This window comes from Staurois parvus, unplaced genomic scaffold, assembly GCF_062004578.1.
Source record: "Staurois parvus isolate SC_StPar_1 unplaced genomic scaffold, SC_StPar_1.0 ptg002753l, whole genome shotgun sequence".
Classification (NCBI taxonomy): Eukaryota; Metazoa; Chordata; class Amphibia; order Anura; family Ranidae; genus Staurois; species Staurois parvus.
Genome location: NW_028320549.1, coordinates 357,382 through 377,840, shown reverse-complemented (window position 1 = coordinate 377,840; position 20,459 = coordinate 357,382). Strand labels below are relative to the sequence as shown.

The 20,459-nt window shown below is 41.3% G+C and overlaps 1 protein-coding gene across 3 annotated transcripts in view; it reads left to right on the top strand.

Annotated features, from left to right (window-relative positions):
- Nucleotides 1-20,459, top strand: part of LOC149429277 (coiled-coil and C2 domain-containing protein 1B-like) — a 71,626-nt gene that overhangs the window by 31,385 nt on the left and 19,782 nt on the right. For all 3 annotated transcript variants that reach the window (XM_089666589.1, XM_089666587.1, XM_089666588.1), the window contains exons 12-17: nt 280-352; nt 2,219-2,343; nt 6,219-6,369; nt 6,472-6,644; nt 8,935-9,057; nt 10,813-10,871. In XM_089666589.1, coding sequence (XP_089522715.1) covers nt 280-352; nt 2,219-2,343; nt 6,219-6,369; nt 6,472-6,644; nt 8,935-9,057; nt 10,813-10,871 — 704 coding nt within the window. The remainder of the gene's footprint in view (nt 1-279; nt 353-2,218; nt 2,344-6,218; nt 6,370-6,471; nt 6,645-8,934; nt 9,058-10,812; nt 10,872-20,459) is intronic.

Sequence of the window (20,459 nt, the reverse complement as noted above, 5' to 3'; positions counted from 1 at the left end):
CAAAAGCTTTAGTCATTTTATATAAAAACTGCTGTACAGGCTGATTTGTCCAGTGAGCAAAGCCACACTGATAAAGATAATGTTCTGTTGACAAAAAATAATTATTATTAATATTATACCTTTATGACTTTATATGCAGTGCACAAACAATAGTGGTTGTGTTTTATTAATCCTTTACTTTTCCATAAAGGGAAAACTAAACAAAGTATCGGAAGCTAGGCAGAGCACACAAGGATCTGTTCCCTGTTAAATGTAACCAAATTAATTTCTTTATTGCAGCAATATCAGGATGCCATACGGGCTTCCAAAGCTGGCAGATCAGTGAATCTGGCAGAGCTCCCAGTACCTCCAGGTAACATATTACTTGTTTTGTTCTACATGTAAATTCCATCAAATAGCTTATTGACACAGGCTAACATTTTTTCTGATTGCAGGCCTAGTTTTTATTTTTAATCCATTAATGCAGTCCTAGTTGTTAAAGTAATACTGGCCGTAGACGGTTCATTTTTTTTTTTTTGATCAGTTAGCTAGTTGACCGAAAAAAAAAAAAAGTGAATGGATTCCCCCATCCACACAAGCTAGGTGGATGGAGGAATCCTCCCTGCTGTGCCATTGTATTCTGACAGTGGGTCTTTTCCACTGTCAGAATACTTTGATCAGCGGCTGCAGCCAATTTGCTGCAAGCTGTTAACTGACAAAAGTTTTCCAACAGTCGATGAGGAATGGCCATAGATGAATTGAAATTTGTATGGTCCTTGCCGAACCGGCTTAATTCAGTCCATCTATGGGTAGATTAAGACTTCTCTTCCCAGGAGTGCTGATTTCCTGGTTCTCTGCTGTGCTCTGTGGTTTCTTCCATCAGCTGCTGTGCCACTACAGGATACAGTGGTGACATCAGGGCTGTTTGGTTGAATCACGGTTGACATGTTAGACTTTACATGCCCATCAGGCACCATTTTTTCTTCACTACTGCAGCGATCAGCAACACAGGCAGCAGGAGAGATGAGTACTCCATGTCTTTGCAAAGGACAAATGTACTTAAAGTTTTATTTCAGCTGCATATGTTTACTGTTTTGCCTGGTATATTGGCAGGGTAATCCTAATGACTAGTAGAGTCATAACAAGATATAAAATAGCTGGCCAAAATGGCACAGTTGTGGCAGGTAAACAGGAAAATGTATATATTTAAATTTTGTAATAGCAGTGGAATGTTGTCTTTAATTTGACAGCCTTCCTCTTATATTGTTGCCATCTCTGCTGTAAGACAGCTGATCCGGTAAATCACAGATCAATAAGAAGATAGGCTTTTTTGTATCATGGGTTGTCAAGTTGCAACTTAGATCCTGTTCACAATCTTTGGAGTAACATGGGGAGTAAATGTGTGGTTTCTGTGCGTTATCACGTGTAGCATATGGTAGGACATGAAAAACAATGCAGTACGTTGGCATTTCTTAACATTTTAGTGGCACTCCAACTCACCTAGGCAGTGCTCTGTATTGCCTATATGTTAACTATTAGTGCGTTGTAGTGTGCTGTGTTGGGAAAAAAAATAGTGTTTGTCCAGTTTTCATGTGTTGTGGTGGTTTGGCAGCACCAAAATGAGAGGGGTTCCTAACCCAACGCTTTTCAACTCATAAATGCTGAATGTTAAAATGCATGTTGGAAAAAAAACATGTTTTATGCATTCTGGGGGTTTGGTAGCCCCTTCACTGCTTACTGCAGCACACATCAACACATGAATACTGCACATTTAAATGCACATGTCTTACCAAGTCACAGTCCTGGGAATGGGCCCTAAGGGCAAATTCTCACTTCAGCATTTCCTTGCAAAGTTTTTACTTGTTTTTCAGTAAAGCAACCCATTCATTATATATTGGCTGCTCCTGAACTGTGACAGACAAAAAATAAACTCACATTACCCTTTTATTGCATACAGTGCATTGTGTGTTGGCTGCTATTGTACAGTGTTTTAGGGTGGCTTTTGTAGCACCACTCTGCACATAGTTACCATTTTGGCAACTGTGAATGGACTCTAAGAGATACTCTAATAGAAAGTACAAGACCTGAGCCTTCAGCCAATCTTTATTCTATTTCAAGTGGACTTCTCACCTGTTTTGGAGGGGGAGAACCATTTTATGATCTCAACCAGCTTTTTGGGTTTCAGTATCCTTACCGTGTAGAAATACCTCCTTGGTTAAAAAATGCAATTTCCTTGTAGGGTTTCCTCCATTCCCTGGCATGGAGAGCGTGGGAGATGTGGGCAGTGTGGAGAAAGCTTTGGAAGCTGCTCAGAAGTTGGCACATGCTGGTGAGGATGATGGAGCTGAAGATGAAGAGGAGGAGGTAGGCAGGCAATTTTTGATTACTGAATCTCTAAACTATAAACACTAGTTACCCCTTGAATACTCCCCTCTGATTTGACCCACAGAGGATTTCTTGTTTTTATTTTTATTTTATTTAAACAGTCTCATCCGGTAATTAAAAATAAAGTTGCTTAAAAGAGCGACTAAAATTGCATTTTGCGCACACGTTTTTTCGCATCAAGCATTTAAACGTTTGTGGATTTCGTTGGCCAGGATAATAATTTATTCAGACAATTACAATATCTCCCTGGTTCGTTGCAGGAGTAGAAAGGCTTCAGCTGGGTCCCTGGACATCCAGCAGGCCTTGATTGCTGCCTTAAAAAAATATCTTCTGGAGAAAAGAATTCTTGAAGTCAATAAAATTTGAAAGTGTACTTACATCTGTGTTGTTGCTTGAAACCAAAGAATGTTCAGCAACCTGTTGACACACTTATTGCAAACCTTTGGATTGGCCACTTTCTAGGCTGTAGGGCAGCCCACAAACTTTATCGGAAATTACTGATGTGTTGTCCTACGGTGTGTGTAATGATTTGTATCATTAAAGTGTTCTTTTTTTTTTTTTATTGCCATTCATATCAAACATGTTATACTTACCTGCTCTGTGCAGTGTTTTTGCACAGAGCAGCCCCAATCCTCCTCATCTTGGGTCCGCTGCTTCTGGCCCTTCTTTCCTGCTGAGTACCCCCAGAGCAAGCGACTTGCTATGGGGGCACCCAAGCAGGTTCGCTCCCAAGGTGTTGCTCTGTGTGTCCATTCACACATAGAGCTGTGGCTCAGACCTGCCCCCTTGCTCTCCTCATGGGCTCACTGACTGTGATTGACAGCAGCGGGAGCCAATGGCTGCACATAGAACGCATGATGGTAGGAAAACCTTGAGCCTTTACAACCACTTTAATTCTCTTTCTTGAAGGTGTTCAAAGCTGTTCTGAATAAAACCTTACTTTGTGATACAATACCAGTGCCTCAGAGCACATCTTCATTCCACAATCTGTAATCAGGAGTGCCTCAACCATGCTCTCCTTGGCGAAAACAGAAATTCTTGCACATCCAAAAGCATTTGCATAGATTGTCTTATGAGTGATCTGGCTCTGGTAAATGTTTATGTATTTAAACTGTGCCTTTAGCTTTTTTGTCAGGAGTTTCTCTTTAAAAGTTGCAATCTACTCATTATGCCTGTTTACCAGAGAAACAGGCTTGTACAACATGACAATTCATGAGTAAGGCCAGTTATGCTTGTCTCAGTTAATCTACTCCATTGATTTCTTGAATCCAGTGTGGCATTAACAGTATGTCCTTCCTGAATTATTTTTAATTTTTTTTTTTTAAGTAAATCACGTTAGATTTTACCCATGTCACACAATTCAGCCTTGATCATGTGACAGTAAAGAGCTTTTGCACAGATTTCAGGGACTTCCTTTTACACATATTGTTGGTCACAAGAACAGTTGTGCCATATGACTGAAATTTGAGGTTGAGTCTGTCTGAATATCGTGGCTGTGAGAAAAAAAACAAACTATTGCTCCCTTAGTTCGGGAAGCGAGATCCACTGTAAGTTTCTGCTTTTATCAATCTTATTCTTTCTACTTTTTCCAACAAATCGTTTTACATTCTTTCTTCCCTTTTTTTTGCTGTTTACTACCATTGCCTTATCTATAACATTTCATTCAAACAAATGTCATACCAAAGAAAAAAACAAGATTTTGGAAAGGAGGGGGATGATGCGATTGGCATTGCTGGGGTCTTCATCAACTGTTTTTGTTTGCTTTTTACTATGGGGATGCGAAACTTGCATTTAGCAAATCAAATGTGGGTTAGAAAGAGATCAACTGCAAGTCAAATGCAACCTGTCAAGAAATGTTGATCCCAGAAACTTCTCAAATTAATGTCAATCTTATACCATAGACACAAGCCCAAAGGTAGTCAACACAGGCCCTAAATCTGGCTCACATCTTTGCCCCTGGTGGAGTGGTGCATCATTTTAAACCATTTTTCTCTGAACACCACAGTGTTCAGTCTAACATGTTTAGGAGAAGATTCCCATAGACTTCTGTCTGAAAATCTTCAGCCTGATTGCACAGCACAGTGGCTGGAAAGGAGCTGTACTGAGAATCTGTCAGCTTTGACAGGAGCATTGCAGGATTGAAGACATGGAGGTGATCAGGTCACAAACCTACATTTCTTACCCTCTGTACATTGCTAGCCCCCTAATATGTTTATGTGGATTCTTTAAATGTTTTTTCTTAACATACCATTAAAATGTGTGTGTGTAAACCTAATAAAATCTTATATATGCTCTAAAATGTTAATATAATATCAAAAGACGTTCTATTTTTTTATTTTGCAGCTGTAATTTAAATACTTATTATACAGGATTTATATAGCGCCAACAGTTTGCTCAGCGCTTTACAATATAAAGGGAGAAAATATAGCAATGATATAGTTCAATACAACAGAGTTAGGAGGGCCCTGAACTTCCTTGTGATCCTTTCATGAAGTTCCTTATTCAGGCATTTCCTGTCATAGGACAGCAATGCTTTGTCTCCTAAATGTACACACCTGTGTTGTCACCATTTGACTTGGGCTTCTGATGAAGGCTATAAGTAGCTATTTCATCACAAACAACGCAGAAATGCCTGAAAATTGTCATGTAGCCATCATCAGGATGCATTTAGACAGGAAATGACTGCAAAGTGGCTGCAGAAGAACAGGACTATCAATAAAAAGTGAAACAAGTATCTAATCCAGAAAAATGACAGCTGACACATACCGTGTTTCCCTGAAAATAAGACTTCGTACTATTTTTGGGAATTGCTAAAGTATAAGACCTAGTTGTGATCAGGGTTTTTTTTTCAGCCGGAATGTGGCGAAACGCCGTTCCGCCACCTCCAGCACTGGCCCTGTGCACACCAATATCTACTGTCTCTTACAAACACAAAAGCCACGTTTCTGTGTTTATAAGTGACAGCACCATTCGCTCATATGGAACCTCCCTATCTCTGTACTCACTGTGGGACAGGGAAGGAACATATCTGCGGGCGCAGTGTGTTTAGGGACAGGTATCCTAATGCATGGAAGCCGATGCCCCAGGGTTGATTGCTGGCCAGTGGGGAAGAGGTGGAGCGGTAAATGCGCTTGGTGCACTGTGTGGAAAGATAGGACCCGAAACGGGAGTTACTATAGAGAGAGGCCGGCTGCTGACAGCTGTGTTTTGCCATGCTAGCTAACCATATGAGGGCAGTGAAGGAGGAGGGGGGGATGTGCAAAGGTGAGCTGCACTCAGGTGTTGCAGAGGTAAATTGACAAGTGAGTTGCAGAAAGGGTGCATAGGTGAGCTTTGGCTGGGGGGGTGCAGAGGTGAGCTGAGTTGCAACCCACCTCTGCACCCCCTGGCCACAGCTTGCCTTTGCACCTCCCAGCCACAGCTCACCTCTGCATCCCCTGTCTGCAACTCACCCATGCACCCTGCCTGAAACTCACCTGTCAATTCACCTCTGCAACACCTGACTGCAGCTCACAACTGTCATCAGCCAGCCCTCTCTATGGTAACACTCATCCACAACTGTCTGCAACTCACCTCTGCACCCCCTGTCCACACCTGGACATTAAAAAAAATAAGACCTACCCCCAAAAATAAGACCTAGTGTGTTTTTTTTTTTTTTTAGCCAAAAAAATTTAAGACCATGTCTTATTTTCGGGGAAACACGGTAGTACTCAAACAATGTCAATGTAACTAGGGTTTATATCTAATTTACAAGTACTTTAAAAAAGTAAGTTGTTTACAGTTTAAAATGAACATGCAGCATGGGAAGCTCAGAGTTATGAGTTCTCTTCTTTTTTTTTTTTTTTTTTTTTTAGGGTGAACAGCCAGCAAAGAAACCTGTCCCACAAAAGCCCATCCAGATTGTCAAACCACAGGTGTCATCAACCCTTCCACAGCAAGATGAGGCACCTCAAAAAACCAAAGTCGCTGAAACCACAGAGCCCACTGGGGACTTTCCCCCTGAAGGTATGGATAGGAATAATATACATGAGCTCTGGGGTTCTGTTGTGTTCATGGCCCCAAAAAGCGGACTTTTCTAAATTTCATCCGGTCATGTGACTCTTTCAGTACAAGAACAGCTGGAATTCCTGGAGAACCGCAGGAGACAGTACAGGAAAGCAGCTCTCCAAGCTAAGCAAAAAAATGACCTGGTCCTTGCCAAAGAGCACATGGTAGTGGTCCGTACTATCCAAGCTTCCATCGATAAAGTCAAAAGTGGGACCCTGGTTGACATTGCCAAGGTTGGTGCATCAACAGACTTTAACTTCACCTGTTAAAGCGGTAGTAAACTTCTGAAAAAAGAAAATTTTCCTTCTGGAAGGTAATATCATGCGATGCATCAAAGCAGATTATGAAAGACTCACCTTGAAACAAAGCCCTCCAGCGGTGCGCTATCACAACTGACAGGGCTTCCATCTACACACAGGCTTCCTTATAAGTTAGCGGGCTTCGGCCGCTTGAATGGCTGAACTGTGATGAATACACTCCTGCGCATGTGCACAGGAGTTACGGCAGTGGCACAGAGCTCTGAAGGAATGGCATGAGTATGCCGTTTCTTCAGAGCGCATGCACCGGTGAATTCACCATCACGTTTGGGAGATATTAATTTTACCTACAGGTAAGCTTTATTGTAAGCCTACCTGTAGGTAAAAATCACAAAGCGGAGTTTACTACAGCTTTAACATAGCTTTTTTAGAATGATTAAATTAGACATGTGTTAAGAGAAATGTGTGAATTGCCTTTGCTGATCTGCTCATGAAAATGTTATTTCCTGACTGTCCCAGGATTGAGCACTTTCTGGTGTGCAGCAAGTGTAATCAGAACTCCCAGTCTGCATGTGTTTTATGTCATTGATTAGGATTGCATTCTAACCAGAAGTGTAGCACAGAAGCCAGTGAACTGGTGTCTACAGAAGTGGATCAGAACTATCAACACTGTATTTCTCTGACAGGTTTCCTTTAACCGCCTCCCCCCCACCATATAAGGTAATGACGGGCGCAAGGCGGTTCTCTCATTTTGGGAGGACGCCATATGACGTCCTCCCACTCTAACCGCGCATGCGCAGCTCCAGGGGCGTGCAGCACAGCGATCGGTGGTGCGCTTTGTCCCTCAGACACAGCGGATCACCGATCAACGGAAAGAGCCGAAGATGTTGGCTCGATCATGTGGTCAGCTGTATCCAATCACAGCTGATCTTATGTAAATAGGGAAATGCCAGTTATCTGACAGCTCGTGAGGAGTGGAGAGCCAATAATCGGCATTCCTCAGAGGGGACATCTACACTGATCATCAGGGCACTGATGATCAGTGTGCGCTCATGATCAGTGTAGCCCCAGCAGTGCCACCTGTCGGTGTCCATCAATGCCACCTATCAGTGCCACATCAATGCCACTTATCAGTGCCTACCAGTGCACATCAATGCCACATATCAGTGCTCATCTGAGCTGCCTTTCAGTTTCACCTATCGCTGTCAATCAGTGCCGCCTAACAGTGCCAGTCAGTGTCACCTAACAGTGCCAGTCAATGCCGCCTATCAGTGCTGCCTATCACTGCCATATGAGTGCTGCCTTTCAGTGCCCATCAGTGATGCCTGTCAATGCCCATCAGTGCCACCTACCAGTGCCTCTTCATCAGTGGCCATCAGTGCAGCCTATCAGTGCCCATCACCACAGCCTCATTAGCGCACATCAGTGAAGGATAAAAATCACTTATTTACAAAAGTTTATAACAAAACTAAGGAAAAACTTTTTTTTTCTAAATTTTCAGTTGTTTTTGGTTTGTTTAACAAACAATAAAAAACCCAGAGGTGATTAAATACCACCAAAAGAAAGCTCTATCTGTCTCAAAAAAATGATAAAAATTTCATATGCGTACAGTGTTGCATGACCGCGCAATTGCCATTCAAAGTGTGACAGCGCTGAAAGCTGAAAATTGGCCTGGACAGTATACGTGCCCTGTAGGCAAGTGGTTAAAGGTGTGCATACATTTATATCCACTCAGAGCAGGCTGGCTCTATGGATCTTGATTGTTTATCCCACTGTTTAAAATGGGCAAAATATAGTGGTCTTAAGCTAGCAATTGCTTAACCACTTGCAGCACAATCACGTAAATATATGTGATTGTGTTCACGTGGTTATACCGGGTCCATGGCTGCCTACCCTTTTAAAAGTGTTCTGAGCAGCTTTTAAAGGTAGCAGAAGGGTTGCCCCTCCAGTGCCTCTCCGGTCTCTCCCGTGTGATCGGGAAACCCGGCACTGAAGTCAGCAGTTCCATCGGCTGATCAGAGACCGAAAATACAGATTTTTACTTGTAAACAAAAAATGTCTGAAAAGTGTCTTCAAGTGGTTAATCATAATCCTAATGATGGATCTCTTTTGTTTGACCTATAGGCTGAATGAGAAAAATCTAAGAGATTCCCACATCCACTGCATATCCTTTATTGCAATTAATGAGCCATCTTTCATTGTAGGCGTATTGCAACAGATTGACATATCCTCAAATCATTAAGCAGTCTTTGCTTTTATTCCCCAGATCCCACCACCTCCAGATGAGGAGAGTGACTTTGTTGTAGTAGAACATGAAGATACCAGGTCACCACAGAACTCAGATGAAGTTTACTCTCAGTTGTTGAAGCTTCTTCATGAACAGCATGAGGTATCTTGCACTGATCCTCCAAATATTCCATCATATTCTCTAATTTTATACATAAAAATCAACTCCAGCTTACCTTTTTTTTTTCAAATTGATAGAATGGAATTTGTGTGCCCCCGCTCCAGAGATTCTTCTCACTTTCTGTCCTGGTCACATGGTTATGCCCTAGTGCACCTTCTCACAGTGCAAATCTATGAATCAGCGAAGCCATTAAAAATAATCTACTCCCCAGTGATATAGCTTATCCCTAGAGCTTCATCTATGAGCGAATCTACAAATATTGCTGTGTTTATGACAATACAAAAGAAACATTGGGCAGCAAGTTAGTAAAAATGTGAAAGACTCTAAGGAATTACTTCAGAGTATATCCTGCTATTATCTCACATTATGTACGCGCGAAAAAAATTACTTTCCTTTTCCTTTAAAGTTGAACTGTGATTGGTAACTGGAAATAGTGGGATCATGATATTATTTACATTGAAGCATCATACTTCTTAAGGTTTTGTGATGGAACTACTTTGATTGAGTGGTGATAATGTATGACATATGAACTGTGAACCTTTTGAATAAGGATGTTGTAGGCTTTATATTAAATGTTATTTATGGAATACATATTAAATTATTTGTGTATATGAATCTCTCAAATGAGCAAGACCGAAACTGAAACATCTTGGGTAGTGTCTAATGATCTATACTAACATATATGATTTTATTATCACTAGAAGCCAAATTAACAAAGGTAAAACACCAGGATAAAGATCTTTATTTTTAAAATGAAAGTTGTTTTAGGCTGAGTCCAGTGAGATTCAAAATTTAGTGTCACATGGATAAAATAAAAATCCTTATCCTTTCATACATCTTTATGAATTGAACCTTATTGGATTTCATCTGTCTTCAAGGCCTGCCAAAGGTTTTTTCGGCATATACTGTATAGTGTCTTTTGTTTCTAAATGCATTGTATGGTCAAATGTTTGTGGACACCTGACCATCACACCTACATTAGCTTGCTTGAAAACCCATTCCAAAACCATGGGCATTCAAATTGAGATGCCCCCCCCCACCCCCTTCTTGGTTGCTTTAAGCAGCCACCACTGTTCTGAAAAAGCTCTGGAGTGTCTGCAGAATTTCGTTCCCATTAAGCCACAATAGCATTTTCAAGGTTGAATATCGATGTTGGAGAAAGCGGCCTGGCTCAGTCAGCATTCAAGTTAGCTCTGTGCAGGCAATGCGGGTTCTGACACACCAAATTTGCCAATGTATGTTTTATTGATCTGGCGTTGTGCACAGGAGCACAAATATATGCCGGAACAAAAGAGGGTCTTCTCCAAGTTGAAACCACCAAAGATAGAAGTCTACAATTGTCTAAAATGTCTGTGTTTGTAGCTTTAACAGTACCCCTCACCAGGAAGGGTGTCCACATACATCTGACCATATAGATAGATTTGATGATCAGGTATCTACAACTTATGGCCAAATGTAGTATTAAGGTGGTAAACATTCACAGATAGTTGATATGTCTCCATTTTTCAGACCCAGAAGGTCCACCCATGGGGTTTACATCTATACAGTCCCTTTAGTATCTTTTCTATGTAAACTGGTACAAATGATAGCACAACATGGCTACTTTTATTATTTCATAAAAAATAAACACTTTTTAAGCTGTTAAGTATGTAGAAAGTATATATTTACAGCTATGAACTAGATTCATTTTCAGAGGCTTTATGGACTGGCATCATCCAGTCTTTTGTTTCCTCCTAGAAATGTTTGCGGTACTCCAAGCAATTTACTCAGATGGGAAATGTTGCAGAAACCACAAGGTGAGTAAAGAGTCTCTACATCAGTAACCAGATAGAATGTAAAGATGGCCATAGACATTAGGGAATGAAGGCACACGTGTCCTCAAGTCATGTTATTCAAAGAGAATGGTACACAGGCACATTTTCTTTCTTGTCCTTTGAGAAATGTAGAGAGTCTTAAACCTTTTATTTATGCTACCGCCTACACTAGCATTGGCAAAGAAAAAAATGTAGCCCGGCCCAGGGTATAATTCTCCTACTTACCAGCAAGCCTCAATTATTGCTTTATTATTATAAAGGTAGATTTTATATATAAATACTAGAGATGAGCGAATCGAACTAGGCGAACCGGAATTCGAGTCGAATTTCAGGAAATATTCGATTCGTGTCGAAACCGAAATTTTGCCTACTTCGGGTGCGCGAATCGAACATTTCCCGATCAGCCGGCAAAAGTGTCCCTGCAGTGAGCTCCGCTATTTCTGACAGTTCTCTGACAGAAGGAACACATGTTTAGCGGTTGAAACATTGTATCTATTAGTTTACATTTAGGATACAGATGTTTCAACCACTGTACATGTGAAGAAGTTGTGAGAGAACTGTCAGAAATAGAGGAACTCTGCACATACACTTTTTGCCGGCTTGGAATTATTCTTCTTTTCATCCTACTTCTTCTTCTTCTTCATCCTCAGAAGAAGAGGATGAGGATGAGGATGAAGAAGAAGAAGAAGAAGAAGAAGAAGAAGTAGGATGAAAAGAAGAATAATTCCAAGCCGGCAAAAAGTGTATGTGCAGAGTTCCTCTATTTCTGACAGTTCTCTCACAGCTTCTTCACATGTACAGCGGTTGAAACATCTGTATCCTAAATGGAAACTAATAGATACAATTTGTATCTATTAGTTTCCATTTAGGATACAGATATTTCAACCGCTGTACATGTGAAGAAGCTGTGAGAGAACTGTCAGAAATAGAGGAACTCTGCACATACACTTTTTGCCGGCTTGGAATTATTCTTCTTTTCATTCTTCTTCTTCTTCCTCATCCTCATCCTCATCCTCTTCTTCTGAGGATGAGGATGAAGAAGAAGAAGAAGAAGAAGTAGGATGAAAAGAAGAATAATTCCAAGCCGGCAAAAAGTGTATGTGCAGAGTTCCTCTATTCTGCAGATACACTTAGAGGAGCTCTGCAGATACACTTAGAGGAGCTCTGCACATACACTTTTTGCCGGCTTGGAATTAATCTTATTTTCATCCTACTTCTTCTTCTTCTTCTTCTTCTTCTTCTTCATCCTCATCCTCAAAAGAAGAAGAGGATGAGGATGAGGATGAAGAAGAAGAAGAAGAAGTAGGATGAAAATAAGAATAATTCCAAACCGGAAAAAAGTGTATGTGCAGAGCTCCTCTAAGTGTATCTGCAGAGCTCCTCTAAGTGTATCTGCAGAATAGAGGAACTCTGCACATACACTTTTTGCCGGAAACCGCTGTATGGAGTGAATGTCCCAGAACTGTCAGAAATAGACTATTTATGACAGTTCTGGGACATTCACTGCATACAGCTGTTTTAACCGCTGTATGGAGGGAATGTCATGGAACTGTCAGAAATAGACTATTAATGACAGTTCTGGGACTGTCCTTCAATGCAGCGGTTGAAACATTGTATGTATTTGTTTCCATAAATGGATCCATTTATGGAAACAAATACATACAATGTTTCAACCGCTGTATGGAAGGACAGTCCCACAACTGTCATTAATAGTCTATTTCTGACAGTTCCATGACATTCCCTCCATACAGCGGTTAAAACAGCTGTATGGAGTGAATGTCCCAGATCTATCAGAAATAGACTATTTATGACAGTTCTGGGACATTCACTGCATACAGCTGTTTTAACCGCTGTATGGAGGGAATGTCATGGAACTGTCAGAAATAGACTATTAATGACAGTTGTGGGACTGTCCTTCCATGCAGCGGTTGAAACATTGTATGTATTTGTTTCCATAAATGGATCCATTTATGGAAACAAATACATACAATGTTTCAACCGCTGTATGGAAGGACAGTCCCACAACTGTCATTAATAGTCTATTTCTGACAGTTCCATGACATTCCCTCCATACAGCGGTTAAAACAGCTGTATGGAGTGAATGTCCCAGATCTATCAGAAATAGACTATTTATGACAGTTCTGGGACATTCACTGCATACAGCTGTTTTAACCGCTGTATGGAGGGAATGTCATGGAACTGTCAGAAATAGACTATTAATGACAGTTCTGGGACTGTCCTTCAATGCAGCGGTTGAAACATTGTATGTATTTGTTTCCATAAATGGATCCATTTATGGAAACAAATACATACAATGTTTCAACCGCTGTATGGAAGGACAGTCCCACAACTGTCATTAATAGTCTATTTCTGACAGTTCCATGACATTCCCTCCATACAGCGGTTAAAACAGCTGTATGGAGTGAATGTCCCAGATCTATCAGAAATAGACTATTTATGACAGTTCTGGGACATTCACTGCATACAGCTGTTTTAACCGCTGTATGGAGGGAATGTCATGGAACTGTCAGAAATAGACTATTAATGACAGTTCTGGGACTGTCCTTCAATGCAGCGGTTGAAACATTGTATGTATTTGTTTCCATAAATGGATCCATTTATGGAAACAAATACATACAATGTTTCAACCGCTGCATGGAAGGACAGTCCCAGAACTGTCATTAATAGTCTATTTCTGACAGTTCCATGACATTCCCTCCATACAGCGGTTAAAACAGCTGTATGGAGTGAATGTCCCAGATCTATCAGAAATAGACTATTTATGACAGTTCTGGGACATTCACTGCATACAGCTGTTTTAACCGCTGTATGGAGGGAATGTCATGGAACTGTCAGAAATAGACTATTAATGACAGTTCTGGGACTGTCCTTCCATGCAGCGGTTGAAACATTGTATGTATTTGTTTCCATAAATGGATCCATTTATGGAAACAAATACATACAATGTTTCAACCGCTGCATGGAAGGACAGTCCCAGAACTGTCATTAATAGTCTATTTCTGACAGTTCTATGACATTCCCTCCATACAGCGGTTGAAACCGCTGTATGGAGTGAATGTCCCAGAACTGTCAGAAATAGACAGAAACTGTCACAGAACTGTCCTTCTTCTCATCCTTCTCCTTCTTCTCATCCTTCTTCTCATCCTTCTTCTCATCCTTCTCCTTCTTCTCATCCTTCTCCTTCTTCTCATCCTTCTCCTTCTGCTCATCCTTCTTCTCATCCTTCTCCTTCTTCTCATCCTTCTCCTTCTTCTCATCCTTCTCCTTCTCCTTCTTCTCATCCTTCTCCTTCTCCTTCTTCTCATCCTTCTCCTTCTCATCCTTCTCCTTCTCATCCTTCTCCTTCTTCTCATCCTTCTCCTTCTTCTCATCCTTCTCCTTCTCCTTCTTCTCATCCTTCTCCTTCTCCTTCTCATCCTTCTCCTTCTTCTCATCCTTCTCCTTCTCCTCATCCTTTTTCTTCTCATCCTTCTCCTTCTCCTTCTTCTCATCCTTCTCCTTCTTCTCATCCTTCTCCTTCTTCTCATCCTTCTCCTTCTTCTCATCCTTCTCCTTCTTCTCATCCTTCTCCTTCTTCTCCTTCTTCTCATCATTCTCCTTCTTCTCATCCTTCTCCTTCTTCTCATCCTTCTCATCCTTCTTCTCATCCTTCTTCTTCTCATCCTTCTCCTTCTTCTCATCCTTCTCCTTCTCCTTCTTCTCATCCTTCTCCTTCTTCTCATCCTTCTCCTTCTTCTCATCCTTCTCCTTCTCATCCTTCTCCTTCTCCTTCTTCTCTTCCTTCTCCTTCTTCTCATCCTTCTCCTTCTTCTCATCCTTCTTCTTCTCATCCTTCTCCTCCTCCTTCTCATCCTTCTTCTCATCCTTCTTCTTCTCATCCTTCTCCTTCTTCTCATCCTTCTCCTTCTCCTTCTTCTCATCCTTCTCCTTCTTCTCATCCTTCTCCTTCTTCTCATCCTTCTCCTTCTTCTCATCCTTCTCCTTCTTCTCATCCTTCTCCTTCTTCTCATCCTTCTCCTTCTCCTTCTTCTCTTCCTTCTCCTTCTTATCATCCTTCTCCTTCTTCTCATCATTCTCCTTCTTCTCATCCTTCTCCTTCTTCTCATCCTTCTTCTTCTCATCCTTTTCCTTCTTCTCATCCTTCTTCTTCTCATCCTTCTTCTTCTCATCCTTCTTCTTCTCATCCTTCTCCTTCTCATCCTTCTCTTTCTTCTCATCCTTCTCCTTCTCCTTCTTCTCATCCTTCTCCTTCTTCTCATCCTTCTCCTTCTCCTTCTTCTCATCCTTCTCCTTATTCTCAGCCTTCTTCTTCTCATCCTTCTCCTTCTCATCCTTCTCCTTCTCATCCTTCTCCTTCTTCTCATCCTTCTCCTTCTTCTCATCCTTCTCCTTCTCCTTCTTCTCATCCTTCTCCTTCTCCTTCTTCTCATCCTTCTCCTTCTCCTTCTTCTCATCCTTCTCCTTCTTCTCATCCTTCTCCTTCTTCTCATCCTTCTCCTTCTCCTTCTTCTCATCCTTCTCCTTCTCCTTCTTCTCATCCTTCTCCTTCTCCTTCTCCTTCCTCATCTCCAAGGGCATTTAAATTAAAGGTACAGTGTTCTGCACTAATTTAAAGGCTCTCTGAAGCCTAGAAACCCTTTAAATAAGTCATCTTCGTAGCGGAGAAATTCGCATCGAATCGAATTTCACACTGGAATTCGCCGAATCAGCCGAATCGAATTTTTCATTTCTTCGCTCATCTCTAATAAATACCTTGCTACAATCATTAATTAAGAGTAATATTCAGAATAAGTGAGCGCTTAAAACAATTAATAAAATCACTAAATAAGATCACTAAATATGAATAAGAAAACAGCAGCTGAACACCAAAGAGGTACCATATGAACCTACTCAATAAAATTGCATACAAGGGAGAGGTGCAGCGCTAATTAAATGAATAAATATATATATGCTTAGGTAAACATACAATATAAATCAATCAATAAAAGTGCTATTATAGTGCAAAACAGTGACTAAAACGGTGACTAAACGATGAATCTAGTCCATAGCGTGCACAGAATCCAAGAGAGTCCTTAAGAGCTCCAATCCCTGGATTCGTGGATGAGGTGATAAAAGGTAAAAATTGCGCACTCACCAAATGCGCAATTCAAAAGCGCATTAAAAGCTGATAATCCAGGGTCCTCATATGGATCTGGTCAGATCTGGTCACAGAAAGCCCTCCGTCACCTGATAGTGTATTCCACACATAGAAGAGGCCGCTCTGCAGATGTAAAGGACTCCCACCAGAGCCCAAAGAACAAAGGAGGCCAAAATAGTGTGATACCTTATAGGCAAGGGGTGTTTATTCCCAAAAACACACAATATATACAGGCAGAGGCAGGAAGGATACTGACCATGCAATGGATATGTAAATAGATGGCCGCCGGGGCCCTCGTGGCGCCGGTCGGCGTGACGTCACACCGCTTGTAGCCGCTCCCTGACGCGTTTCGTGCGAAGGCACGTAGTCATAGGGGGTTAGCTTACAGCAGTGGACGTCAGTGTAAGCCCTAAATAGGGAAAGTGGCGCATGCGCTGTAATCGCGCGCCATTTTCCCATCGACACATGTCTCCGTATCGGGCGCCATTTTCATGTAGCCCGCCAAACAGCGCATGCGCGAGCGCTGTCAGCACGGAGTAAACGGCATATCAATGATCACCAGGGAAAGGTGTGTAGCCCAGCAACCAGTGCATGGAGACAATTAAAGGCAGTCTCATGGGCAATTTAGGGACACCATCAATACCAGGTTACTAGTTATCAGATGGACGTCTTTCCCTAAAGCCTTATATATAAATATAGATAAAGATAAAAAATATATGCCCACAAATTAGTCAACTAGGCTACCAGTTATGTATATCCTTCCGAAGGTGCATAAGGACCCACTGAATCCTCCTGGTAGACCCATCATTAGTGGGATCGGATCCTTGTGCTCCAGAGCTGGACAATACATTGACTGCTTCCTGCAACCTTTGGTACGGACTACGCCTTCCTATCTTAGGGACACGAAGCAGGTCCTACAAGACATTAGGAGCCTTTCTTTGGATGGAGATACATTTTTAGTAACGGCAGACGTTGCATCATTGTACACCAGTATTGATCACTCCCATGGTATGGAAGCAGTGGAATTTTACCTGAAAGAATCAGAGTTGTCTATTTCGCATCAAACTTTTATTCTCACTCTTTTAGATTTCACTATGACTACAAACTATTTTTGGTTTGATGGTATTTTTTATCTTCAAAAAAGGGGCGTGGCTATGGGAGCAAAGTATGCTCCCAGCCTGGCCAACCTATTCATGGCCAGGTGGGAGGAAGATGTCATTTATGCCAGGGATTGGCCTGAGCTCGTTTTTTATAAACGTTATATAGATGACATCTTACTCTTGTGGAGAGGAGAAGAACAAGCACTTGTGAACTTCTTTGGGACTCTTAACAACAATATGCTCAACATCAGACTTACATATGAATATAGTAAGACTAGCATTAATTTTCTAGACTTAACATTAATTAACTCCAATGGGGCTGTTGCAACTTCTTCCTTTTTCAAGGAGACGGATTGCAACAGCTACATTCCCACTAGCAGTTGCCACCATCCATTGTGGCTTTCCAATGTACCTAAAGGTCAGTTTCTCAGAATCCGGAGAAACTGTACCTCAGTGGACACCTACCACGTACAGGCCTCTATTTTGCGCAAAAGGTTTATTGAAAAAGGATACGAGCAATCTCACCTCACTCGTATCATGCAAGAGGTGGCAAATATGGATAGGGAGTCATTATTGACTGATAATCCCACTAGTAAACCTTCCAAGATTTGTCCTTTTGTGACCACATTTTCTGCCCAGTTCAAAACAATTACGAGAATAATTAACCAAAATTGGAAGATTCTTAAAGCGGATCCAGTTTTGGCGAGGATCTTGCCGGACAAGCCAGAGATTATGTTCAGGAGGGCACAACCTCTGAGAAATACGATAGCCCCGAATATCGTCAATCCCCCTACTAAAACTACGTTTTTTAATAATATGGTCGGGTTTTTCCCGTGCAATAATTGTATCATATGCACATGTAACGGACATAGGAAAAAGAGGATTGATAATTTTACGTCTACTAGTACCGGGAAAAACTACAAGATTAACAACTTCATATCATGCAATAGCAGATATGCGGTTTATCTTTTGCAATGTCCGTGTAAGAAACAGTACGTAGGTCGTACTACCAGGAGACTTAGAGACCGATTGCGGGAACACGTTAACAATGTGAAAAAAGGTTACAAAGAGCACTCGTTGTCAATGCACTATAGGACTCATCATAACAGAGATCCATCTTCCTTGGTATTTGTAGGAATTGATATAGTGCAAAACCATTGGAGGGGAACGAATAAAAAGAAAGCGGTTTCCCAGATGGAAACTAAATGGATTTACCAAATTGATTGTATGCGTCCTAAAGGACTTAACATAGACATGGACATCAACTGTTTCATTGACAACAGTTAGCACCCCTTTTTTATCTCCCTTTTTTATCTCTATTTTATTGTCTTTCATCCTCTTTCGGTTTTATGGTTTTTGGTCATAGTGGAATCTTTTTCTATATATCTATATATATATATTTTAAATATTATATATATTTTTCATATATTTTTTGTATATTTTTTATATAATTATATATGAGGAGATTTGTTTCTTTTTATTGTATACATTTATGTGATTTGTTTTTATCTTGTGATTTTATATAGGTTTTGCATTATAGTTACTATGTCATATGTTTCTGTATTTTGGTATTTTGTATGAGAGTTTATTAAAGAGTGTGGCATTAACAATGACCACCAGGTATAACCTCATTTGATCATTTGACATTTTACATTCATATTGGATTTTAAATTTTTTAGTATTGATTAATATGCTGACTAATTTGTGGGCATATATTTTTTATCTTTATCTATATTTATATATAAGGCTTTAGGGAAAGACGTCCATCTGATAACTAGTAACCTGGTATTGATGGTGTCCCTAAATTGCCCATGAGACTGCCTTTAATTGTCTCCATGCACTGGTTGCTGGGCTACACACCTTTCCCTGGTGATCATTGATATGCCGTTTACTCCGTGCTGACAGCGCTCGCGCATGCGCTGTTTGGCGGGCTACATGAAAATGGCGCCCGATACGGAGACATGTGTCGATGGGAAAATGGCGCGCGATTACAGCGCATGCGCCACTTTCCCTATTTAGGGCTTACACTGACGTCCACTGCTGTAAGCTAACCCCCTATGACTACGTGCCTTCGCACGAAACGCGTCAGGGAGCGGCTACAAGCGGTGTGACGTCACGCCGACCGGCGCCACGAGGGCCCCGGCGGCCATCTATTTACATATCCATTGCATGGTCAGTATCCTTCCTGCCTCTGCCTGTATATATTGTGTGTTTTTGGGAATAAACACCCCTTGCCTATAAGGTATCACACTATTTTGGCCTCCTTTGTTCTTTGGGCTCTGGTGGGAGTCCTTTACATCTGCAGAGCGGCCTCTTCTATGTGTGGAATACACTATCAGGTGACGGAGGGCTTTCTGTGACCAGATCTGACCAGATCCATATGAGGACCCTGGATTATCAGCTTTTAATGCGCTTTTGAATTGCGCATTTGGTGAGTGCGCAATTTTTACCTTTTATCACCTCATCCACGAATCCAGGGATTGGAGCTCTTAAGGACTCTCTTGGATTCTGTGCACGCTATGGACTAGATTCATCGTTTAGTCACCGTTTTAGTCACTGTTTTGCACTATAATAGCACTTTTATTGATTGATTTATATTGTATGTTTACCTAAGCATATATATATTTATTCATTTAATTAGCGCTGCACCTCTCCCTTGTATGCAATCATTAATTAAGGTTTAGCTCTCAGTTACTGCACGGTCACAGTGACTTCAGTGGGGACATGCCAAGTTAAGGTGATCGTTAAGCAAAGCATCGTAGCCACAAGGTTCCCCTTCAGTTGCCATGGTAAGTTTTTTAGGTGGGCAGTCAGGGATGGTAAAATCATGGCTTTTACCATCCTGTTGCCACCCGTACAATCAAGGCCTTATTCCTGTACAGAGATTGAAAATGCCCTGATAGGCTGTTTGCTAATTCTAAGCACTTGCCTTTACTGTTTTGTTCCAAAGCTGTTCATTTCTACTGTGGATCTGTTGACTGCTGGTCCCTTGCTTTAACAGCATGACTATTAAAACCCAGGTTTTAACATACAGGGCATCTCTTAAGTTTGATTCCTATGTTACTGAAGGCTAGGAAATACACTTCCCACAAGGTTTACCACCAGACATGGAAGGTGCACTTTGCTTGCTGTGGGTCTAACAGCTTCCACCCCTGGAGTTTCTCCATGACAGATCTGTTCTTTTTTGCAGTTGATCTGAACCAACACCTGGCTGGTAGTACCATGGGTTGGATTTCTGCCCTTTCCATTTAGTTTCAGAGACTGTTGGCTTTCCATTTTCTAATTAAACCCTTTGTGTAGGGGTTTTGCATG